Below are 25,846 nucleotides of genomic sequence, written 5' to 3' on the forward strand. Positions count from 1 at the left end.
TAATCAGCGTAGTGACGCCAGTAGTATAAGGAATGCTGTTCACATCTGTTGTAATACCTGAATACTCACTTTCAAATATGAGTGAACACTGATGTGTAATAAAAACACTCAGAAAGCATGTTCTTTGAGCACTGCATGGGGCTTAGTTTGCATGATTGCTTCAATGAAGTTGCATCGTTACCATTGATCAACCTTTAAGTTCAGGAGTTAAAGAATAGACAAATCTCTACCTTTGTCACTTGCCACTGAAGAGGAAAGGAAATTTAATAACTTGGTGACAACGTTATCAACTTCAGGACCTTGCCCTGGCAGAGCCAAACAAAAAAAATCATGCTCCCCCACTGAATTCAGTTGAAAGTGAGCAACTAAGATTGTACAAATGTGGTTTAGTGGCCACAAGAGAAATTGTCTCTATATCTAAGTGTCAGCTTTCAAAGATTGACTTCTAAAAACTTTAATAACATTGCAATAATAATTTTTGGTGGAATTTCAGATTTATTTTTGTAGACCATGAGTTTAGTCTTTGATATGCGGCTTCAACATCAACCAGACATTGATTTTAACATTTGGCTGTTCCCATTCAGCCAAAATAAACATTCACGCATCTGTAGTCACAGAGGACACCTTTACGCTGGGCCTACACAGTTCTAAGGACTAGTCTATGGGGAAGTCAGGGTGGGGTGGGGGGTGAGTGAAGGACAATGAAGGTGCAGGTCAAAGGGCAATCAAAATAGCTGAAGAAGTTGGGAGCTCCAGAGCTTGTGTGTGATAACATCAGTCCTGCAGCTCACCCTGCACTGATCCCCCTGCATTTCTTTGAGACCAATGCCCTGGTTGGCATGAGCATTTTAGCACCTGGACCCTCATCTTGTCCCCACTCTTGTTCTGAGTTCTTTTGTCCAGAGGGCTTGGTTCCTATGTGACTGGGATCTTGCCTTGTCCCCTAAGTCTTGAAGGGCCCCAAACCCTGCCGTTGAAACCCTGAGCTTGTGGCCATGCCCCTACCACCCATTGTCGGGTTCTGTGACAAGAGCTTTCCATCTCCCAGGCCCTAACCCTGTGCCTCTGTTAAATGCCTCCTCCCCCTCTAGGAACAGCTGATTCTGCTGTTGACTTGGCACGAGCTGAAACCCCATAACAGTGACCTAGCTGCTGTATTTTTAAGTGTAGAAATGTGCTTGATCAGAGCTTTAAGACAGAATAAACTGGAATTCAAGAAATCTTTGGAATAAACAGACAAATGAAGAAAAGCATATCATAGGCATAGGCATTTAAAAAAATAGCTGCTGTACCAAGCCACATAATACCTGGCGTTGAATTGATACTGATTATATCAGTCAATGGGGAGTGAGGACCCCAGGAGGACCCATATCAGATAAGTGGCGGAGCGCAAGTGGACAGCTTACTGCTACATCTCACTTCATCTTGATTTCATACCGAGAATAGTGGAGCAGAGACTCAAAAAAATTTGCCATTCCATTAAATGAATTGGAATCCTTCTATGTCTGTCTTTCTAAAGCCAGTTTATTAATATTTCGTTTAAAAATTTACAATGCTTACGGTTTTTTTAATTTAAACTTTTTATTCTGAAAAAAATCTCAGACATCAGAAAATTTACAAAAACAATACAATGAACTCATATACCCTTCACCTAAATTACCAATTTTAGCCATTTTTACACATTTGCTTTCTTGCTCTCATTCTCTCCTCCCCCCTCCCTCATAATATCTCATAAGAACAAAGACACTTTCTTACCTGACTACAGAACAACAAGTCCGGGTCTGGAGATTTCATAATAATGGCATTCTATTGTGTCACCAGTTGTCCAGTAATACCCTCTACAGCAATTTTTTTTCTGATCCAGGATCTAATCCAGGATTATACTTCTATTTAGTTGTCGTGTCTCTTTTCTTTGCTTTAATCAGGACCAGTCCTTCAGCTCTTCTTTTGGTCTTCAATGACATTGACATTTTTGAAGAGCACAAGCCTTTTGCTTTGTAGAATGTTCCTCCATTTCAGCTTTGATTGTTTCCTCATGATTACAATCAGCTTTCCTCTTGATTACAATGAGGTTGCTCATTTTTGGCAAGATCTCTACATCAATGATATAGGATCCTTCTCGTGCCTTGCATCAGGGGGCCTGTGAGGTTGGTTCATCCCATTATTGCAATCACTCAGTTAAGCTAATACCCTCCGGGTCTCTCCACGGCCAAGGTCCCTTTTTTTCCTTTGCAATTAAATTAATTGTGGAGATAGACTTTGACATACATAATAGACTATAACCCATTGTAATAGTGAGGATTCTCCAGAGAATCAAAACCTATGTATGTATGGCATGTGGGGAGGTGGGGATTGATTTTAAGAATTGGCTCACACAATCGTGGAAGCCGTCGGGTTCAAAATCTGCAGGGCCAGCTGGAGGCAGAATTCCCACTGCAATGGGAGACTTTAGTCTTTTTCTCTCATAGCCTTCAACTGGTTGGATGAGGTCCACCCATGTTATGGAGGGTAACCCGCTTTACTCAAAGTCCACGGATTTAAATGTTAATCTCATCTAAAAAAAATACCTTCACAGTGACGTTTAGACTGGTGTTTCACCAAATATCTGACCTAGCCAAGTTGACACATAAAATTAACCATCACACCCTCAACCTTTCGAACGATTTTAGTACCCATTGATGATTTGAGCATTAATCATTACCACAATGGTTCAAAATGGTGATGTTCTAACCCTTCATTCCTTCTAAATTTATTAACTTTAAAAAATTAGAAAATTGCAGATAAAGCTAAATTCTCCTCCCACTGTTTTCCAGAGGTATGGTACGTACAATTATTACTTTGATGTGTACACTTCCACATAGTTTTATTTTTTGAGTATTTAAATCTGCTTCATTTGGAACTTATTCTGAGTACATTGTGACATATGGAGACATCTTAATTTTTTCCCAGATAACTACCTTATTTTCCTAACATCATTTGTTAAAAGTCCATGATTTCTCCCAATGATATGATGCCTTTATCAAACTCTACATTCCCATAAAATTTGGGTCTATTTTGATCTTTATATTCCATTGCACTTGTTTGTTTTTTCATGGTCCATATTCCTTGTTCTAATTACAGAGGTTGTATAATATGTTATCTGTTGGGAGACAATTGTCTTTGGATCTCCTGCAATTTTTGTGCATCTTTTGAGCTGAAGATGTCTTTTTTCTGGGCTCTCTTTCAAGGACATGTGTATAGCAAACAGGCCTGGAAGATAGAGACAGTCTCTCCCGGGAGCAAAGGCAGGCATGCTTCCAGCCGTTGGGAATGATTTGGGCTTCCTGAGCTCAGGGTTCCTCCCCCCAATGCAGCTCACCTGGCCCTCTTCATGTCATCTGTGGGAATTAGGGCTTTAGGAAGCCACACAAGACAATGTCAATAATGCTGACATTTGGCTTTACCCAAGAGTCTCATGTCTTCTACCAGCTCCATGAAACTGTGCCAGGCTGATGTATGAGCTTGCAGAAGGGTAAAATCTCCGACCCTCGCCCGTTCTTGACATGATCACACAGGGCAGTTCTTCCTCAATGCTCTTCTCATTTAGAGTTGTCCTGGTATTCCTGCATGTTTATTTGCCCATTAAACTTCAGAATTAGTTACTCTAGTTCCCAAAGTCAATCAAACAAAAACTGGTATTTTCAGATGGAGTGTGTTAATTTCACAAACCAATTTAGGGATAACCTATGACTTCATTGTTGAATGTTCCTCTATTCTCATGGCCAATCTTGTAATTCAGATCCTTATCAATTTACACCTAAACTACAGCTCTTCTTAAAACCAAATCTTGGGGGCCAGCCCAGTGTCATACTGGTTGAGTTCACGTGCTCCGCTTCAGGCAACCTGGGGTTCGCAGGTTTGGATCCTGGGTGCAGACCTATATACTGCTCATCAAGCCATGTTGTGGGTGTGGTGTCCCACGTACAAAATAGAGGGAGATTGGCACAGAGGTTAACTCAGTGGCAATCCTCCTCAAGCAAAAACAGGAAGATTGGCAATGGATGTTAGCCAGGGCCAATCTTCCTCACCAAAACAAAACAAAAAAAAAAAACCCAACAAAGAAAGAAAGAAAGAAAAAAACCCCAAATCGTGGATTTTGTTTTAAATAAGTGGGGAGAAAAGCCTTTAAACTTTAGGATGAAAAGCATAGTGGCCAAAACACAGCCTGTCATTAAAATAAAACACAACCCACAGGGCTGTCCTGAAGATTAAGTAAATTTGTGTATGTGAGTCACACACTATAAGAGCACAATAGATAGTAGCAATTGTTATTATAATTATTTCTTTTTTGGTACAGTGATCTTTCATTTCATTTAATCAGAAAAATCCCAGTTCTAACCATTTTAATATGTGCAAATCTGTATGGTGAGAAAGTTCGGGATAATTCTTACAACACAGAAATATGATTTATTGGACACCCCTCCAACACGGAGTCATTAATTTGACTAATATGGTTCTGATCATCTATAAATAAAATCCTCTCCCTCAAATGTACCTTTTAATCAAAAAACATTTTACATTTCTCGTGGAGGTCACTACCTTCATCATTCTTACAGTTTAAGGAGAATGAAAGCTCTGCTTATGGGGAAAGGAATAGTGACGGATGGTTGTGTTCTGTATCAGAACTATTCTGACAATTCTGAGTCCTCTGTCCTTGGAAATATTGGGTTCAGAGATTAAAACCAATAGAAGGTACAGCAATCCAGTTTTTAACTGGAATTTGGTTATCTGCTTTATTCTAAGGTATATTTTTCAGTTCTCATTCTTTCATTTGGATATTAAAAGTCCTGCCTTTTATGCTATAATAAAATAAAATATCTGAGTGATTCCTATGATAATATGCTAGCTTTTTTTTTAAAGCCTAAATCTGAAATGCAAAGGGCGTCTTGAGTTGTTAAAAACAAGCCACCGTGCACAGTCACCTTTTCCAGAGGCAGGAACGACACTCGGGAAGGGCCTGTGTGGGCTGTACGGACTGTCCAGCTGGGACTGGAGGCCCGGTCTCCCAGCCCCAAACCACCCCTCCCCACCAGTTCTTATGGCTCCTTAAGATCCAGTCTACCTTGGGGAAACCAAGAAGCTAGTTAACATCAGCTGGTTAGCAGGGATAAGGAAACCTTAACACCTTTCTCTGGAAGGAATGTTTGATGAGTTATGGAGACAAGCGGGAGAAAGACTCTAACATCCAAGTCAGCCCTGACGAGAGCTCTGATTTTAATCCTCTATTTCCCTCAGCTTCCCTCCCTCCACCCTTACTGCAGTTTTGAGCGCCAGAAACCGGGTTATCTGAGGAATTCTGCTAAATACACAGTTTGGAACGTGGCTAGGATCCCGTGTTGTCATGTTAATTGGTTTTCTCTCTTAGGCGCCTTACCTTTGACAAAAAGCCTCCAGCATCCAGCCTGTGGCTATGGGTTCTCTGCGAAGGTTCTAGTGCAAACCACATTCCCTTTTTATTTTCCAGCAATATTTTCCACAGGCCCTTCCAGGTCCATTCTCCACCCATCTCCACTCTGCTCTCTGCCCCAGGAGGCTGGTGCACCTGAACTGCACCAACAGCTCCCTTGTTCTGGCTTCTGGTTGGGTTCAGCCAATGGAAGGCAGGAGGAGAGAGAAAGGTCAGGGTATTGCTCCTTCCAGGCTGCCTAGGGTTAGCTGCATCCCTCCATCAACGACCACAGCTGAGCCGCCCTCCCTGGGTTTCAGGAACGGCTTCCGCCCTTTGCCCCTTAGGTCTCCACTGGGAAGGTCTTTACCAGATCCAGGTGCTTAATCATCGAGTGCTGATTCCACCAGCCTCGCCCACACTCTTGCTGACGGCTCCTATAGAGACTTCTCATTTACCCATGTGAGTAGGCCGTCTGTTTTCTGCTGAGGGCCTGTATTAGATTCTTAGGGCTTCCCTAAAAAATTACCATGAACTAGGTGGCTTACAATAGTAGAAATTTATTCTTGTATAATTCTGGAGTCTAGAAGTCCAAAATCAAGGTGCCAGCTGTCGACAGAGCCACGGTCTCTCCGAACGGTCTAGAGAACACTGGTGCAGGCACTTCTCTGGGCTTCTGGTGTTGCTGGCAATGCTGGGCATTCCTTGGCTTATAGCTGCATCACTCCAGTCTCTGCTTCCTCATCACAGGGCACTCTCCTCTCTGTGTCTCTGTGGCCCTTCTCTTATAAGGACAATCCGATATGACTGGTGAGTCATTGGCTTAGGGCCCACCCGACTCCAGCATGACCTCATCTTAACTAATTACATCTGCAAAGACCACATCTCCAAATAAGGTCACATTCACAGGAACCAGGGGTCTGTATTCACAATTCAACCCACAACAGGGCTTGAGTGACACAGTGCCCTAAGTGGGCTTCTCCCTCTTCAGGTTCTTACACCGCCAAATCTCCCTCCACTGGTCCTTCCTCCCACCTCACCTTCTCCTACTTGATTTCCCAACTCCCTCAACGTCCCCTGAAAACACTTCTTCCTCTCCTGGTCCCATTGCCACCACTCTAGTTGTAAGGCATTCATTTCCTTGGCCCTGTCCTGGTCTCCTGACTAACTTCCCCACCACCCAGACCCGAGCCAGTTGTGCGTGGCATTCTCTGTCGACAGCTATTAGTGCAGACATGGGTGGGCATGTGGTGTATATTCACCCAACCCTGAAGGGAAGGAATTGGGGGCAAGTCTCTCTCCCCCGTGCATACACTCGCATTGGCCGGGACTAAGGAAGCAGAGCTGCTGACGCAGCCTTCCTACAACCACGAGGGGAACTGGTTTTAGAATGAGACCAGGGTAATGTGGATGGAGAAAAACTGGAAGAAAATGAAAAGACTGACAGAACTGGGTCACTGATGCCATTGTAGGAGAGCTGGATCAACCAGCCCAGAAGGCTGACCCGGCTTTGGACTTTAAATTATGCGAGCCAAAAAATGCCCACATTACTGAAGTCAGTTTGGGTTGGGGTTTGTTACTTGCAGCCAAAGGCAAGTACACCACTAGAGTCTTGTCCTGTTTCTAAATGACTAAGCAGATGGAAAAAAATTAAAAACAAAATAAATCAGAAAATAACTTTCCTGGATGCAAGGTGGCCAGATCAGAATTTCAGGCTGCCTCATTCTCAGTGTCAGGATGTTGATGGGGTAACGTCTTCTCTTCCCAGACCCCCGGGTTTCCAGCCCCACCAGGTCTGTCCTGAGCGGGTGTTGCAGCCTGCCTTACAGCTGGAAGCCCCATGGAAGGAGAGTGGGTGGCAAGCTAACCTCTGCAGGACCAGGCAGACTCCTTTGGGTCTGGGAAGAACAGGTTAGCAAACCACAGCTGGAAGAAAGGGCAGCTTTTCCAAGCATTTTGAACAAACTGCCAGAAAGAGTAGAGACAAGGAGCATGTGCAATAAAAAGGCAGCTGCAATTAGGACTTGTGGATAGAGAGGAGGACTAAATACAAATATTTACATCTACTCCCTTCTTAAACTCACTAAATGACAGTAAAGATGGTGAAATGTTTTCTTAAATGTAGAAACTCACAAGAATTGGAGAGAGGACAATTTTGGAAGCTGTAAAGCATGCAGACGAATGGTAAGAACAAAGCTGACTTCAGGAAGCTGGGTCCAAAGCTAATAGTAAGGAAGCTATAAAACAACTCAAATTGCATGCACACATGCATGCAAATGCATACACACATGCACATGCACACACGCATGCATGCACACACGCACACATCTCAGGAACCAGTGGCATCAGTACCTTAGGGAGCAGGGGTGAAGGTGGGGCAACAGGTGGAATTTCATCATTAAGCTCCTCCTTTCCACCTGCACAAGGGTCACCAGCTCAGGGGACAGCTAGCACAACTGGTGGGGTACTCAATGATAAACACAAGGCATAAATGCATGTTTCTCTCTGAATGTGACGCCTCCTCCTCCCCTACTTGGAGTTCAGGGCAGTTGGCTCTCACCCTCCTGTCTGGACCAGCTGAAGGCAAAAAGCTCTAAAAATGCCACCTTCTGGGTTTCTGTAGTAACGTGGCTCGTCCAGATTTTCCTAGAGTGAAGAGCACGGTCATGTATAGACAGCTCCAATCAGCTTTCAGACTCCTCCTCTTAAATAGGAGCAGACAGCCAGGATTCATAAGACATTTGAGGAAATGTGCTATTTGAAAAACAGACTAAGAAACAAGCAAATCAGAAAAAAAGCGACTTGGAAGGAATAGAGACTATACATGGGAAGAACACTTCACAATACCCACGGGAATGGCTGAAAGAGGAGAAGATGCTGTTGTCACAAAGCACAGCTGGATGCTGTCAAAAATAATTCAGATCATCAAAAAGACTCTGGATTAAGGACATGATGGCAGAAATTTTAAAAAATACGTTAGGAAGTTTCGAAAATAAGTTGAAGAAATCTCAAAAGTAAAGGAAAACAAAAGTAGGAGGGAAAGGATAAGAAAATTAGAGGCTAGTTCAAGGAGGAGTAACACCTAAATAATAGGAGTTCTAGAGAAAGCAGAGGAAATGGAGGGGAGCGAGCCTTTTTTTTTCGATTCATGAAAATGGCCCAGAATCGAAGGACATGAGTTGCCAGACAGAAAGCAGCCACTGAGCATCCAGCACAAGTGGTAAACATGGACCCATGCCAACATACATCACCATGAAATTTCACATTACTAGAAGCCAAGAGATGATCCTATGAGCTTCTAGAAAGAAACGTTTTCATACAAAAGATCAATAATCAGAAGGGCTTGGGCTTTTCAATAGTGATATTGAGAACTAAAGGACGACGGAGCGATGCTTTCAAAATTCCCAGGGAAAATGGGTTCCGACTAGAATTCTACGCTCAACCAAATGTCAATCAAATGGGAGGAGAGGATAAAAACATTTTCAAACGCTCAAGACCCTAGAAAACATTTATCTCCTATGTTTCATTTCTCAGGAATCTACTACAGAAAAGTGCCCCAGCAAAAAAGGGAATAAATCAAGAAAGAAGATGACATGGGATGCACAATACAGGAGGTGACAAAGTAGAGAGGTGAAGGGAACCCAAGATAGTTTTTTTTTTTTAAAGATTGGCCCTGAGCTAACATCTGTTGCCAATCTTCCTTTTTTTTTTTTCTTCTTCTCTCCAAAGCCCCCAGTACATAGCTATATATTCTAGTCGTAGGTCCTTCTAGTTGTGGTATGTGGGACACCGCCTCAGCATGGCCTAATGAGTGGTGCCATGTCTGCGCCCAGGATCCGAACTGGCCAGACAATGGGCCACCGAAGCAGAGCTGGCAAATTTAACCACTCGGCCATGGGGCTGGTCCCCCAAGATAGTTTTAAAAGGATCTTTCTGGCCTCTAGATTGGGGTCTTTCAGAAGGTTCCAGAAGAAACCTCTTTAAGATGATGAAATTGATAGAACATTTAGCATCTTTGATGATAGTGAGAGAACATTTACTAAACCAAGGGAGATTTGGAAGTTGAATTAGTAAAAATATGCAGAAAAGTAAGCAAATTTATAAAAGAATGATTAACTCCAGGGAAACCAAACTATCGTATTGTGTAGAGAAGGAAAAACTAATCACAGTACACTGTGTAGCTTATGTGAAAATAGCACTTACACGAGCATAACAACATAACAGTGAATATCAGTCTAACGCTCCCTACATAGCCGTATTGGGAGGATGCGGACCGCCCCCCCATGCAAGTGTGCATTTGTAGCTGGTGTGCTTGGCAGGATGTGTGTAAAGAAGGGCTAAATTCTCCTCTCTAGTAGGAAGTTAATATATAAAGTTTAAAACTGAGAAACCAATAGGTAGTTATATGCACATGCTATTTGGAGACAAGCAGAAGAAGCAGTTCAAAGTCGTTGCCTCTAAGGAGTGGAACTGGGTGGGGCTGGGAGGGGGGAGGATTGCTGCTTTCCAAAACAAGTCTTGTAGAGATCTCTGCCTTTTTAGACTTTGCATGTCCTGACTTGATAAAAAATAAAACCTGAAAAAAGAGACCACTTTGTTCAGAGTATTCAAAATGGCGGATCGGGTTCAGACAGGCATTTTGGTTCAGGCGGATGCGGTTGGATTTCACGCGCCCAAAGCTCCAGTGAGAAGCTGAGTGGGTGCCTTACCTCCATCTTGTAAAAATAAACTTGAGGTGGCGGGCCACCAGCCACTCTGCACACGCTATTGACATGCCACTGATTCAGGGAACTGTGATCTGAAAGCCAACACCACCAGCGACTGTGCTCGTTGCACCTCACTAGGCGCTCTGGCGAAGAACAAAGGAAGGGGTAGCACAGTGCTGTGTCTTCTCTCTGCTGCCAAAACCACATTGTTTAAAGACCACCATTTTTTGATTTTTTTTTTTAATTGAAAAGTGATAGAAATTTCAGAGACCAGTCTAAAGGCTCCATCTGCACTTTAATCTGTACTAAATGCCACACCCAACTGATATTTGATTGATATCCACATGGATTTCAACTGTCATCCTGAAGGTGGGAAACATTGCATCAACGGCTCAGTCTAAGGCCTCCTTGGGGGGGAGCCGCTGATGTTGCTGGTTCCGCACTTTGAGGAATGGGGTCAGGAAGGAGGATGGTCAAGAAAAGGGCTTGCAGGATTCAGCAGAACTCCTGGAGAGAAGGATCCAACCTGTTGGTAATCTTTCCAGGGCAGAGATGGGGAGCCCAACTCAGGCCATGAAGCAATCCCATAACACTTTATTTTGCAACAAAATGGGGTCCAAGCAGGGCATTTGTTTATTACATTCGTAGTTCCTCTGCCCAGATGCGCTGATCCACCAAAGGAAAGGCACGGTGGCCTTGGCTGGCATACCTTGCTTCAGAAAATGATGTAAAAATTATACAAGTTTGTGCCAGGGCTTCCAAGCACCACTAAGGATGCTCCATAGGAGACCCCCAACACATTTTTTTCCAGATCAAAGTCAACATATGTTTGCTTAATTAAATTAGCAGCCTCATTTCCATAGTTTCCTTTAGAAAGTCACAAGCCGATGTGAACAGAAGGGAAAGAATATGAGAGGGGTTTTGCCATTTATGGAGCTATGACCATCGCCATCTCATTATATCTCATTATACTTGTTATTAACAACAGCACCAAACCTCGCCTTATGGAAGTTTATATACAGGCATACCCAAAAAATACAAGAACAAAAATATGCCTGTATTTTAGCTGTATCATCATGCTTATTATGCCAATCATCACAGCTTCTAGCAACTCATAATGCTCTAGAAGCTGCATTTTCCCTAGCAAAGATTCATTCAGGTGGTTGGGAGACAGGAGGTCCAACTTAAAGTTCACAGTTTTAAATAGCTGTTTTTGATGACCTACGCTGCATTCCCATGCACTTACTGGATCTAAAGTTGTCATCCTAGAAAGGCGCACATAATCACTAATCATAGTGTTTGCATGTTTTTACAGTTTCTATTGTGCTTTCACGATATCGAATGCTGTGGTTTTTAATCGTGGTTGTTTATTAGAATCCCTGGGAGCGTTTGGAAAAAACAGACGCCCAGGCTGTGACCCCAGAGCTCTGATTCGAGTTGTCTAGAGTGAGGCCCAGGCACTGGGATTAGAGCTCCTCAGATGATCTCAGGAGCACCAGCATTGAGAACCCCTGCTCTGGCAGCCTCCCAAGATGAACAGGACAAAACCCAATGTCCCATGGCCCACAAGGCCCTACATGGCCAATCTGAGTCACCTCTCCCTCGTCCCTTGCTCACCACCCTCCAGACACAGGGCTTCTTTGCTGTTCTCAAACACGCTAACCATATTCCTATCTCAGGACATTGGCCCTTGTTAGAACTCTTTCTGGAATGTTCTTCCCCTAGGCATTTGCCTGTCTTGCTCCCTTACTCCATTCAGATCTCCGCTCAGATGTCACCTCCTCAGAGAAGCCCTCCTTGGCTGTCCCATCTAAGATACCAGCCTTCACCAGTCTCTATCCCCTTACTGTTTATTTTTGCTTCCTAGCACTTATCAACTTGACATTATATATTTATTAGTTTATCTGGCCTATATCACTGCCTGGAAAACAGTAGAAGCTTAATAAATATTCGTCGAAGGAATAAATGAGTGGATGAGGATATACGTAAAATAACGCAACTAGCATGTAGGAAGTGCTTGATAAATGTGACCTTTTTTTCCCCTTCTCACGTAATGCCCGTTGCTGCCACATGCTGTCTGATCCCAACCTGGGGAACAGCGACCCCTGCTGGAATTTGTACCTGAGTATCCGAGAGACTAGAAGTCCACTGTTGCCAGGTCCAAGGAAGAAACTTCTAGAAATACACTCAGGATCTGATGAGGCCTTCTGATGCGTATGCGTGAAAAATTCCTAATAAGGTATTTCTGACATCTACAGAAGCCTTTTGTTGGCTCCACCTTTTCCCAAGGATGTACTCTTCTGCCATCTTGTGGCCACGCTGGGGAACTTCCAGATAAACAGTTTGCGACGACCTGGCTTAGTCAAAAGGAAAGTTCCCGCAGCTGGCCTTACTCAGAGCCATTTGGCAAAACACCTGTGGTAATCTGACCAGCCCAGTGCTACCCAGCTTCTCAGCCTCCCATTTTTTAGAAACAGGAAGCAACAGAGGTGACTGCCTTGTTTGGTAGCTCTGCTGGGGAGCAGCTGAATGAAGTGCCTAAAGGTCATGTCCTCAGAGCTCAACCCTGCCTGACCTTTGCTCCCATGCTGACACAGCCCCCAGGTAAACCCAGTCACACCTAGTCCCCAGTGATTTGGTCTGCGTACTCAATAAAAGCTTGTAAACTCCGTGAGGGCAGGCTTCATCTATCTTGTACCCTCAGTATATTAAACCCCATTTAGCACAGAACAGGTTGGTTGTTGAACAGTTGTTGTCGAAGGAATGGAGTAGTAATTGCATTTATAGAGCACTTACTGCATACCATGCCCTGTGGAAGCCCAAGCACCACACGCATTGGCTCATAAGTTAGGGTGACCAACTTGTCCTGTTTTGTCCAGGACTGTCTGGGAGCTCCCTCAGTCCCTGAATTAGTCAGCTGGGCCACCATAACCTAATACCACAGACTGGGGGCTCAAACAACAGAAATTTGTTTTCTCACAGTTTCGAAGGCTGGAAGTCCAAGATCAAGACGCCGTCAGGGCTGGTTTCTGGTGAGGCCTGTCTTCCCGGCTTGCAGGCGGCCGGCTCCTCACTGTACCCACGGAGAGGGAGAGCTCTGGCTTCCTCTTCCTTAAGGGCACTAATGCCATCATGAGGGCTCCCTCCCTCCCTCCTGGGATGCCTGCTGTGGGTAATACTTATTGGACACACCTGGGTGGTGACTTTTAGTAGCTGAGTGGGACATATTACGAATTCTTTACAGGTTTGTAACAAACCAAGGACCCAGATAAGACTAATGACTTACTGGAGGCTGGTGTTGCTGAAGACTGAGATCTGGGCTGAACAGCAGGGGGCAGCTGAGAACATCATCTCTGCCCGAGGCACAGCTTAGGGAGGGGCTCTCGGCACCTTTTGCAGGCTGCAAAGCTGGGGAAACCCATCACTCCGAGTTCCATAACACATGGCCTGTACCTTCCTCCTCTTTCTTTCCTGTGGTGATGGGGGCCGAGAACATTTTAGGAGCCGCTTATGAAATGGAAATTTTTAAGGGAAACACTTTCTGGACTCAGCGCTTAGGACAGGACACTCCCCAGGCAAAAAGGACTGCTGTCTGGACCCATCCTCTTGACTCTCACACAAGTAGAAATCTCTTGAGGCCCCACACTAGCCTCCAGAAACTTCAGCCTTAAGAAATGCAAGGCTCTTTGTTTCAAGGGCACCAGAATAGCAACCCAATAGATCGGTTCCTGTTCCTTTTGAGTCTTTAAATATGTCTATGGACCCTACAGCTTTCGTGAGATCAAGGCAGACATTACATCAAATAAAAACTCCGGGGACCGGCCGGTGGCATAATGGTTAAGTTTGCACGCTGGGCTTCGGCAGCCCGGGGTTCACCGGTTCAGCTCCCAGTTGTGGACTACGCCCTGCTCATCAGGCCACGCTGTGGCAGGCGTCCCACGTAAAAGTAGAGAAAGATGGATACAGATGTTAGCTTAGGGCCAATTTTCTCAAAACAAACAAACAAACAGAAAACTCCAGTGGCTCTGAATCACCAGAGGCTAGCAGGATGCGGGAAAGCAAGACCGAGAGCTGTCCCCGTCCGGCTGCCGTGGGCAGTGGGGCTGTGTCCTCCTGACAAACCTCGGACCCAGGAGGCCCAGGCTGTCTCTCCACCGTTTACTGCCTGGGATCAGGCCCCTGACACACAGGGCTCTCTCCAGAAAGCCTGCACGCTCTCCAACATCACAGGACAGGGGCAAGGGGAAGAAAAATTGCTTTTCATTTTCCTGGAAGCCTCTAGGAGGAGAGAATTTTAGTGTTTAATGAGTATGAAGTTTCAGTTTTGCAAGATGAAAACAGCTCTGGAGATGGATGGTGGTGATGGTTGCACAGCAATGTACATGCTCTGAATGCCACGGAGCAGTACATGTGAAAATGGCTAAATGGTAAATTTTGTTATGTATATTTTACCACAATTAAAACACAGCGGCCTGCACATTTTCTCTGCCGTCCTGTGCTGTGACTCTGCCTCCTGTCCTCTCCAGCACTCCTGCCCACCCCTTATCCCAGGCCGGCTGCCCCTCAAGGTGAGACGGTGGCCTTTGCATGGTGAGCTTCAGAGGTGATCACCACGACCTTGGAGGAGCCAACACTGGGACTCCCACTGGCAATGAGGGGGCAAAACTCAGACCCATGCGGGACGGGGTTCTGTGTCTTCAGAACATCATGAGGGCCTTACAGGAGGCCCTGGCTCCTCCTAAAATGGTAAATATGTTTAACCTTTTCCATCTAATCCTTTGAGATTACCAGCCTCTCCTTCCTACACACGGCCCCTCTTGTCCAGCCCTGGGGTGTCTGTCCTGGATTTCCTTTGCCTCTCGGAGGCCCTCCAGGGCCCACTTTGCCCTTTCTCTGTTTCCATCACTCCCACCATCATGTGTTTGCCTTTTGCTGTGTAAAGGCAGACAGTACAGCCTGGTGGTTAGGAGACAGGTTTTCTCTCCACTCAGACGTGCTGGGGTTCAAATCCCGGCTCAGCTGACTGTAGCTACGTGGCCTTCGGCAAGTTACCGAAGCTGGTTATTCCTTCTGGAGGTGATAAGACCTTCTTTAGTATTGTCATAAGGATTGCATTGAGTTAATCCACACTGTCCACTAACACGGCGGTGAGAGGCAGGTGGCTGGCAGCCTGGGCTCTGGAGCCGGGCTGTGGATGTGACCTTGGGCTGATTACATGGTTTCTCTGTGCCTGTTTCTCCTCTGTGAAATGGAACTAAGAGTAGTAATCTACGTTAGAGGGCCGTTGCAAGGATTACACACTTGTAAACTTCATGCAATTGAGAGCTTAACATCCTGTCTGCGCTTATTCAGAGTCCAGTAAATGTTAACTGCTATTGTTTGTTATTAAAAAAACGAGGCTGCAAAAAAATCCCAAAATGCATCACAAAATCTATGGCTAAAATGGTCAACAAAAATCAAACTTAAACCTACATTTAATAAAGTAATTTTATAAAGTCTAAAGTAGACTGCAAAATAAATATTTTAGTACCCTGAAAGAAATAAAGAACATCCACAAAATGAAAAAACAATTATGGAGAAATGTCTAAACAAAACAAGAATAGGCCAATATGAAAAAGATTCATTTGTACATTACAAACACTTTTAGGTATAATGGATGAAATCCTGCTATTTCCAATGGGAGCATTTCCATTCCAGAAGCTCTCCCCCACCCCTGCTGAACTGTACTTTAACGGTCAGCCAAGGTTCCAGTCACTGTACTATTTTGGTTATGCGCTGATCAGCCTGGAACTTAGAGAAAAGTGTAAAGCACAAAAAATGGGAGCCGAGGAAAGGGCAGAAGACCAGAGGTTATTGATCTGGCCTCACGCATCCCCTGCCATCACCCCCGCCTCATAACCTTTGCCACTGTCCGATGTCTTGTCCATCTTGGCACCCATCAGTCTTGATTATGTTTGGAAGAAGTGGTCAAATAATGGCTAGAGGGAGGATTAATCTGAGAACTCAGCCCTGAGGAGCGAAGTGCCCCAGTTCCCTTCCGTCTCCTCCACGTAGCCTTTAAGGCCAATGAAGATCACATGGGCGTAGTTCCCATCCATGTGCAAAGCAGACTACAGTGTTAATATCAGAGTTGATTGAGGGGCAGGGCTTCATTCAACTATCTGGAAGCCTGCTGTGTGCCAGGCACCCTCAAACCAAGGATTTTTAAGACCTCAGGTTGTTTCGTGTACTCTTTGTCTTGTAGAAGAAAACGAGATCTAAAAGGTCCAGAGTTGCCCAGTGTTCCCCAGAGGCTATAAGAGAAGTATAAGAGGCCTACTATGTTCTGGAGATTCAACCGAGAACAGGGTGCATGCTTTCAGTCTAGGGAAAACTGGACAGTTACGATATACTGTGGGACGTGTGATGGGAGAGAGCTCAGAAGAGAGACACAGCCAAACTAGGGGAAGCAAAACTCTTGGAGGAAGTAGCCTGAATCCTAAAAATGAAAAGGACTTAGCCAGGTGGAAGTTGCTGGGTGAGGGGCGGGTGGAGAATAAGTCTAAAAACCTGATTTTTCTGAGCCAGCCCTGATGGCCTAGTGGTTAAAGTTTGGCAGGCTCCACTTTGGCAGCCCAGGTTTGGTTCCCAGGCACACAACCACACCACTCGGCTGTCAGTAGCCATGCTGTGGTGGGGGCTCACACAGAAGAACTAGAATCACCTACAACTTGAATATACAACTGTGTGCTGGGGCTTTGGGGAGGAAAGAGAAAAAAGGAAGATTGGCAACAGATGTTAGCTCAGTGTGAATCTTTCCCAGCAAAAAAAAAGAAATCTGATTTTTCTTTTGCCTTTGACCTGGAAGTGAGAACCTGATGCATTCCAGGAACTCAAAGACACTCCATGTTGGCTGGATCAGAGTGAGTGGAGAGAAAGATGTGTCCAGAGAAAAATGAGCCTCGTGGGCCCCAGTGAAGAAATGAGGACGTGATCCTAAGAGCAGAAGAGGTCTTAAGCAAGGACTTTGAGTCTCCACCCTCATTCTGTCTCCACAGTGCAATGACAAGCTGGCGCATGAAGCATCTTAGAGATCCGACATGGGCCCTCATCCAGGGACCAGTTCCAACACTCAGAGTGTGCACAAGTTAGTCTAAGAACTGTTGCCAGTTTTTATAGGAGTGTCAAATGTCTGCTGCCTGGGAATGGTTAAATGATAAAGATCTATACGGAGAATTAGGTACTAAGTGTTTACAATGTTTGGGCAGAATTTTCATTCAAGCAGAAAAATGCTCATGAGTATTGAGAAAAATACTTTGAGACTGTACATAAATATGCACATAGAAAGATCCTAGTAAGAAAAGAGAAGTGTATATATATCCCTGGGGAAAATAGGAGCAGGTAGAGACCAACCTCGATATTTCATGTTCCTGGAATTTATTATACTTGGGCATTGCTTTTGTTCTGCTTTTATCAACTTCTGATGAAATTTTAATGAGCACACACAGCTTTTGTACAGGAAACATGTTAAGGATTTCTTACCCTACCCAAAGACACATGGACACATTCTTAAGAATGGGAATTTATTTCACAATGTCAAAACTCTGAAAATCATTACTGGCCTTTACGTGAGTGGTCTTTTGAGTTACACATAATTTAAAAAGAGGTAGGGACGGAAAATCAAAACAAAAAGCAAGTGGTAAAGTTCCCAGTTAATACTAGCTGGTGCTTATTACATACCATTCTAAAGCCGGTAAATTCACTTTTGGCAGCGGCTCCTGCCTCACTTAACATTGCTTTCATAGAGTGTGGGAATTTTGTCACCCTTTTCATTATGGAATTTTGTCACCCTTTCAAAAAATTAAGTTAGTCCAAGATTTTACCACAACATTTGTGTGGTAAAGAAGGAGTTAAATGCAGGGGATGCTCTCAGTGTTTTAAAAGTGAGTGCGCACACACACTCACACACTTTAAATAAGACTTCTCTTAAAAAAAAAGACTTCTTCCAGATTTTCAGGTTCATTGCTGGCTGCTTAGAAAATAGCTTTCTTGGTTTGGTCCACAATTCTGAAGTCTTCCCCATCAGGGGCCATCCAACTGAGTGTCCTGCCACCTGGGGACAGAAGTCAGGGCACGTTCTGGGCCCAGTCCACCTTCTACTTCCTCCTGACCTTCACATCCGTGTCTGTGAGACGGAATCCAGTGTGTAATATGGGTTCTCCTTTTCCGGGTTCTTTTTCTTTTCATCATCATCAAACTTAGCTTCAACCTCTGCTGGGTTGACGTAAGTATAGAATTGAGCCATGATGCCAAATATTACGCAGACAACCAGAAGCAGAGCAGCAAATAGAATGTACTCGGCCCACTTTAAAGGAATTGGAGTTGGAGTAAGGAAAAAAAAAAACAGTACAGGTTATAGTAGTGTATATATCACATGTACATTTTCTTGCTATGTCAAATGGAAAGTGCTTTGAAATTAAATTGTTAGGGAAAATTGGTAGGCTACTGCCACAGATAAATGGTGAGTTACTGCCATAAATACTGAATGGCCAGCTTTTCTTGAATGCTCAAGTATAAATATAACATTTTTCTAATAGCACTGGAGTGCAGAAACACAAGACTTTGGGAAGACAAGAGAAAATTTCTGAAAAGCCCAAGTCTTAAGGCACATAGCTGGCTCCCAGAAGGATGGGCACCAAGAGAGCATGAGGCAGTACTCTTGAGGGAAAAAGAATATGCTGAAATGTACCAAGTTAACCCCTATGTTGTCCCTTGGCAATACCTTGAGGTCATGAGCACGCAACATTAGCACACGCTCTGATGGAACTGGTTGGGGATGCAATGAAACTGATGGGGTAAGGGACACCTCCCTTATGAGATAGATATGCTGAAGGAGCGAGTTGATCATGAAAGCCCTCATTTTATTTTTGCTGGAAAAATTACAACAACTTTCAGAATGGCTTTAACTTTAGGTGTTATGAAAGTTTCTAGATAACATGTCTGGTTTGGGGCCATTAAGTTGCATTTATTGAAGCTGGGAAAGATATGTTTTTTGGACAATAAACCACATTAGGGTGTACGCATGTTAACCCAATCTAGTTATTTTGGTTGTCAATTTCCAGTTGTATAATACCCAGTGGAAATAAGAGGAATGAGCACATGCTTGGCCACAAGACCACGGGGTGATGGGCCAATCTGCCTGGTCTGACAGTTTTATTCAGCCACTAGCCGAGATGACCACATGTATACAGACAGCTAGAGAGGGTCGTCATGATGACTGTTAATAGACAAGACAGAGGCACGTACAAGCTCTTCTTCCATCCCATACCTGTTTACTGAACTGGCCTGCTCCTGCCACGATAAGCACAATGATGTTGCCAACAGCCACTGTCAACAGCCATCCTGCTTGAAGCACCGACTTCATGTTGGAAGGAGCCTGAAGAAACAAAGCAGAGTGAATCCCAATCTAGATCTCAGCCTCAGAGCGGGAGAACACAATTCATGGAGTCAGTTAATGAAGCCGCCTACCCTCAAAATGCACGTTAAAAGTCAGGTTGGTTTAAATTGAAAAAGGACACTCACTTGGCTAGCAAGACACCCCAAAATCTCATGTTGTACAAACACAAGAATCTCTTGTCTTTCACTCTCCACATACTTGCAAAGTTGCCATCTTAGTTAAATGGACAAATCTACAGATGAACCATGTCTAATTCTTCAGAGAGTTTCCAAGCAAAGTCATCCAGCGTGACATTTTCTTCCCCCAAACGGAGGCTGCTCTGTGGTCTGCTCCTCTGCAAGCTTCCGTCCTCATCACCCAATCTCTTTTCAAGCCCGTGTCTCCTGTATTACAGGCAGCTCCTTTATTAGACTGTGAGGAAGTCATCGCAGAAAGGATATCCACCTCATAAGCTTGACTGCAAAACTTGAAGGTACTAGATATTGTGGGGATACAATGACCATAACTGTAGTTTTGATAAAATACTTCTGCAATTCAGCTGTAATTCAGGTATCAGCAAATTTTCCTCATTAGTATAATATACATAAAAGCAATAATATATACACATATATATATTATATATTTGCTTTTTGGTGAGGAAGATTGGCCTTGAGCTAACATCTCTTGCCAATCTTCCTCTTTTTTTCCCCCCAAAGCCCCAATACATAGTCGTACATCCTAGTTGTAGGTCATTCCAGCTCTTCTACATGCGATGCCGCCACAGAATGGCCTGATGAGCAGTGTGTAGGTCCGTGCCCAGGATCTGAACTGGTGAGCTGTGGGCCGCCAAAGTGGAGCACGTGAAGTTAACCACTTGGCCACGGGGCCAGCCCCAGCAATAATATTTTTTAACTTCTGAAAGCTAGGCCTTTATCAGTGTGTTTACTAAGAACTATAAAGAGACCTCAACTGAACCTTAAGGAAAATAAGGACACAAGACTTGTAAACGAGCAGCGTTGTGAATTGCTGATTCCATTTGGTTGTTTCTGAATGCAGAATCTACTGACGCTCATGAACCTGGTAACAGTCATTCGGACAGTTTTCGGATTCTGAACCTCTCGTATATGACTGCGAGAATTCAGACACGTACAATATACGCATTCATGAAGCTAAACAGAGTAAGATTCAATAAAGACAAGACTTGGTGCTCTCAAAAACCTTCAGTGGAATATAGCACAATGCTTTTTAGATTTTTTTACAACTATAAATATGTGGCTACCCAGGATTTAAATTAAGTCCCAGCAGCACTTTTTGAAGGCAGGGAGAGGGGAGGGGTGGTAAAAACAAAGCAGCAGAAACCTGAGAGTAGGAGAACTCCAGCCCCGTGACGGAGAACACCACCTCGCCGCAGGTGAGGAGGAAGTACTGCGGGATCTGCAGAGCCATGTTCACTGTGTTGGGTGGAATGTCTCCAAATACGCTGAGTTCGGGGCAGCCATCAGCCTAAACCAAGAAGCAAGAAGTTCAAATCGAGATTGCTCCTGGAATCACAAAAATCGCTCAAACAGGCAAATTGAGCTTGGACTTCCAGGATTACATCATACTTAGCAAGCAAGTACATACTTTGAATGTAAATATGCAACACTGCATTTTATCCTTGTGATGGGATGGCCTTGGTGGGACTTGAAAACATTAGTGTTTTCCTCTTAAACAAGAGAGTAGATTGCAAGTCAGGTTTGTTTAAGACATTGCCATCTCTTTGAACGAGAAGTTCCTCAAGTGCATGTTAATAGTCTATGAGGAGGCATCTGATACTGGTCAACATGAATCTTTAATCAGAGTAAGTCAGTCTGTTTAATTTTAACGGTGAATTTAAGTCAATTATAAGCTAAAGAATTAGTGGTGAAGTGAATTAATTCTAAGCTCATTTAAAATACAGACCCTAATATTACTCTCGTTAACTCATTACCCTGTCCTAAGTGTTTGTGAAGGCTCACGTCAATAAAGTCTGGGTGGAACTTCTGATCTCATGCAATGAGTTACTAACCTTCCTTCCCATTACATAGGTATACGCACTACCGAATCCGAGTCTGGGAGAAGTGAAATTACGTTCACACTGTTGTGAAATCTCTGTTGAGTTTATTGTGAAGCTTTTTCTATGAAAAGAAGAATGATATAGGTCAACATTCTTGGTGTTAAAAGCTTCAATGTATTATCTAAAGAAAAAAACTTAAAATCCTTGAACTTTGGAACAAAGTGTCCAGTATAGATACTTACTTGCCAGAAGGAAAAAACTGATATTCGCTGGCACTGTGACTGGTGACATTTACATAAACTGTCCCATCCATTGTGACGTCAAAGCTCTTGTCAAAAGCATTCACGAATCTGAAATAGAAAACCATCTGTCTTGTGACTGGCCTAGGGACTAATTTGCTCCAGGTCACTGCGTGTGCACCTGAAGTTGGGCCATGCTCCCTTTTGGAAGGAATTTAAGAGGTTTACAGAAGATTTTTAGAGTATAAAGGCAGAAAGTAAGCAACCCTAGGTTTGCCCTTGCCCACCCACTCATGAGAAACCCATGAGACACCTAAAAGAATTTATTTCACACAGTTAAATGCCAGAAAACTGTTCCAAGCACTTTGTAAGTAGGAACTACTTCGATGATATTTTGTGATGGCAAGTACGGACTGAAATCAGTGCCCTTCCCCTTTAAGAAGGCAGCCGTGTCCTTGAGTTCCTTGCTTCAGAAGCTATAAAGCTAAAGCAGCTGCGAAGGACCAAAAGCAGAAGTTGCCTAGCACGTAAAAGCCTCCAACTGGCGCTTCTTTCTGGGGGGTTGGGATAGAAGTTCATTTATTTCCTTTATCTCCAAGAGCCTGAGGCAGGGAGGGGCTCCAAGGACTGGAGAGGAAGAAGAGGCCAGCCCAGCAGGCAGGCACAATTTGGGGGAGTTCCACTCAGACAGTGGAGACGTGTGTCTGCAGGTCCTGGAGTGACGGTGAGCAGCACCCCTTTGGAATACAGCTAGGAATGGAACACCCAGTAGGACTTGGTGCTGGGTCCCAAGGCTTCCCGTCCCTGCACAGTCCCCTGTGCCTAAACTTAGAGATCCCCCCCTTCACTGTTCCAGGCTACAGAAGACCCTGACACTCTCGAACTACCCCAAGGAGGAGAAGGCTGCTGCCCAAAAGAAGACCAGCTGATTTTTCCTACCAAACAGATGAGTGAAGGCTTACGGCAGATTATACAATTTAGAGAACGAGAAGTAATAACAGTGTACACCCAAATACTGTAATGAACAATTTCGCCTCTGCCTCCCTAAAATATTTGGCTGAGTTTCACTGGCTTTGTGTGAACAAGTAATATTGGTCAAACATAGCAACTAAGAGAACATTTCTATGAATTAAATTCTGGTCCTGAAGTCCTTAGGCATTTGATTTGGTGCAGATTAATATAAGTGATTAATATAGAAAACTGAACTTGATGCCGGTTAACAGGAACCTAACAGATAGAATTCATACTGCTCCAAACTGTAAAAGCTGCTTTTGTCAAAGATCAGGATGAACCATTCAAAAGAGAGACAGTATGAAATCAGGAAGCAGAGCCTTGGTCCTGGGGCTATCTGTGGGACTTTGTCATGGCAGCCCCAGCAAACTCAGACAGGAGAGAACGAAGAAAACGAGGGAAGGAAGAAAAAGTTGAAAGGGCCTAGGGCTGGCAAGATAAATGAAATCATACCGACATTTAGTGACACTGCAGAGAAACTTGAGACCACCAAGGAGAAAGAAGATACTAAAAGCTTGGTGAGAAGACAATTAAGTAACTACAAAGACTGTCATTGTAGCTTTTTTTTTTTTTTCCAGCACAACTAGGTGCTAGATGCCAGAAGAAATAAGCCTCCAAAATTCTGCGAGAAAATGGTGTCCAACCCATGAGCCAAGGTGAGAACAGAAAAAGACACTCTCAGGCATGCAAGGCCCTGCCATTTACCTCATAGCTTCTCTTGGTAAGATATTTGAGCGCAGTCTGCAGCCAAAAAAGAAAGGTGTCCGAGAAAGATGACTCGGAATCCAAGAGAGAAAGGTGCTAACCTGGGCATACAGGGAAAAAATGGCACAAGGACAGTGGTGTCACAGGAGTGCAGAGCAAATGGTCCAGTAGATCAAAGGGCATGCTGAAGAGATGGTTTGCAGAGAGGAAAGTGAGTTCCTTAGACCACCTTGGAGATAAAGGCTTATGCTTTTGTCAGCAAGAGGCCAAGTGAGTTACAGGAATAAATAAAAACCGTGCAAGGAAGCCTTGGTGAAATTAAAGCAGTCAGGATGCAGTACCACCGAACAATTCGTGGAATATAGTAGGACATTCCAATTCATCTCGACCTTCAGGACATTTCCCTCTGAGGATACATTTTCAAGGATATAAAGTTACATTTCCTTCTCTTTCAGACGGATTACTTTTATTACATTGTGACTAACATTTATACAGTTATATTGTAAATCCTGTTGATCTATATTTTAGAATTGACCTACAACATGGAATACAAAGAAAGATGAAGATTATAAATTTTAACAATGTGAAACAAACTGGACGTGAAGAGGGATGAAAAGTAAAAGTTAATTTCTTTACCATTTATATTAGTAAGTCAATAGACATCATCTTAATAATACACTTATATCTCTAGTTATTCACGTTTTAGTGGTAACTAGCAAAAGCTAAAATCAGAAATCATGAAGTTGTGGCCACAGGGAAAAGGGGTTTGGGGGTGAGAGCTGAGGCAAATAGGAGACTACTCTCATTTTTTTCCCCAATTTATTCTTATTTTTCATCCTTATTAAAAAAGTGTATTTATAGTAAATTGGCTTTTGCTGTACAGTTCTATGAGTTTTAACATATGTCTAGATTCATATAAACACTGTTACAATCAGGATACAGACCAGTTCCATCACCCTCAAAATCTCCCTCCTGAGGGCCTGTAGTCAAACCTTTCCTCCACTCCCAGCCCACAGCAGCTACCAATCTGTTCTCCACCATTGTAATTCTTTTGCCATTTCCAGAATGTCATGTAAGTGGAATTATACAGCATGTAACTTTTTGAGGCTGGCTTCTTTCACAGCATAATGCATTTGAAATTCATTTATAGGGGATGGCCCGGTGGCGTAGCAGTTAAGTTCCCACATTCCGCTTCTGCAGCCGGGGGTTCCCCAGTTCAGATCCCGGGTGCGGACATGGCACTGCTTGTCAAGCCATGCTGTGGCAGGCGTCCCACATAAAAAGTAGAGGAAGATGGGCATGGATGTTAGCTCAGGGCCAGTCTTCCTCAGCAAAAAGAGAAGGACTGGTGGCAGATGTTAGCTCAGGGCTAATCTTCCTCAAAAGAAAAAATCATTTATATTGCTGCATGCATCAACAGTTTGTCCTTTTCTTTTTTTTTTTTTTTTGCTGAGTAATATTCTGTTGTATGGATATACTATAGTCTGTTTATCCATCACCCACTGAAGGACCTTTGAATGATTTGGAATCTTTGGTGATCATGAATAGAGCTTCTATAAATATTCATGTATAGGTTTTTTAAATGAACATAAGTTTGCATTTCTCTAGGATAAATATTTAGGAGTGGATGGCTGGGTCATGTGGGAAGTGTACATTTAACTCTGTAAGAAAATGCCACACTATTTTTCAGAGTGGCCGTACTATTTTGTGCTCCCACTGGCAGTGCATGGGAGTTCTGATTGCTCTGTATCTTCACCAGCACTTGTTATTGTCAGTTTTTAAAAAAATTATTACAGCCATCCAACAGATGTGTCATGAAAACTCACTGTGGTTTTAATTCATTTTTCCTTAATGGCCAATGACGTCGAACACCTTTTCATGTGCTTATTTGCCATTTGTATATCTTCTTTGGTGAAATATCTGTTAAAATATTTTGCTCTGTTTTTTAACTGGGTTGTTTTCTTATGATTGAGTTTGTGTGTGTGTGTGTGTGTGTGTATGTGTGAGGAAGACTGGCCCTGAGCTAACATCTCTGCCAATCTTCCTCTATTTTGTATGTGGGACACTGCCACAGCGTGGCTTGATGAGTGGTGTGTACGTCCACGTCCGGGATCCGAACCCATGAACCCAGGGCCTCTAAAGCGGAGTGTGTGAACTTAATGATTACGCCACCAGGCCGGCCCCATGATTGAGTTTTGAGAGTACTTTATATATTCTGGATACAAGTTCTTTGTCAGATATGTGATTTGTAAATATTTTCTCCCTGTTTGTAGCTTATCTTTTCATTCTCTTATGGGATTTACAGAACAG

At 43.7% G+C, this 25,846-nt stretch overlaps 1 protein-coding gene across 1 annotated transcript in view; it reads right to left on the bottom strand.

Annotated features, from left to right (window-relative positions):
- Positions 1–17,676: 17,676 nt before the first annotated feature.
- SLC15A1 (solute carrier family 15 member 1) overlaps positions 17,677–25,846 on the bottom strand; it is a 45,672-nt gene continuing 37,502 nt past the window's right edge. The window contains exons 19-23 of the mRNA XM_008516271.2: positions 21,824–21,931; positions 21,594–21,702; positions 20,906–21,049; positions 19,439–19,546; positions 17,677–18,475 (exon numbers count right to left, since the gene is read on the bottom strand). Of these exons, the coding sequence (XP_008514493.1) occupies positions 18,284–18,475; positions 19,439–19,546; positions 20,906–21,049; positions 21,594–21,702; positions 21,824–21,931 (661 nt within the window). The 3' untranslated portion in view covers positions 17,677–18,283. The remainder of the gene's footprint in view (positions 18,476–19,438; positions 19,547–20,905; positions 21,050–21,593; positions 21,703–21,823; positions 21,932–25,846) is intronic.

Source organism: Equus przewalskii, chromosome 16 (assembly GCF_037783145.1).
Source record: "Equus przewalskii isolate Varuska chromosome 16, EquPr2, whole genome shotgun sequence".
NCBI classification, from domain to species: domain Eukaryota; kingdom Metazoa; phylum Chordata; class Mammalia; order Perissodactyla; family Equidae; genus Equus; species Equus przewalskii.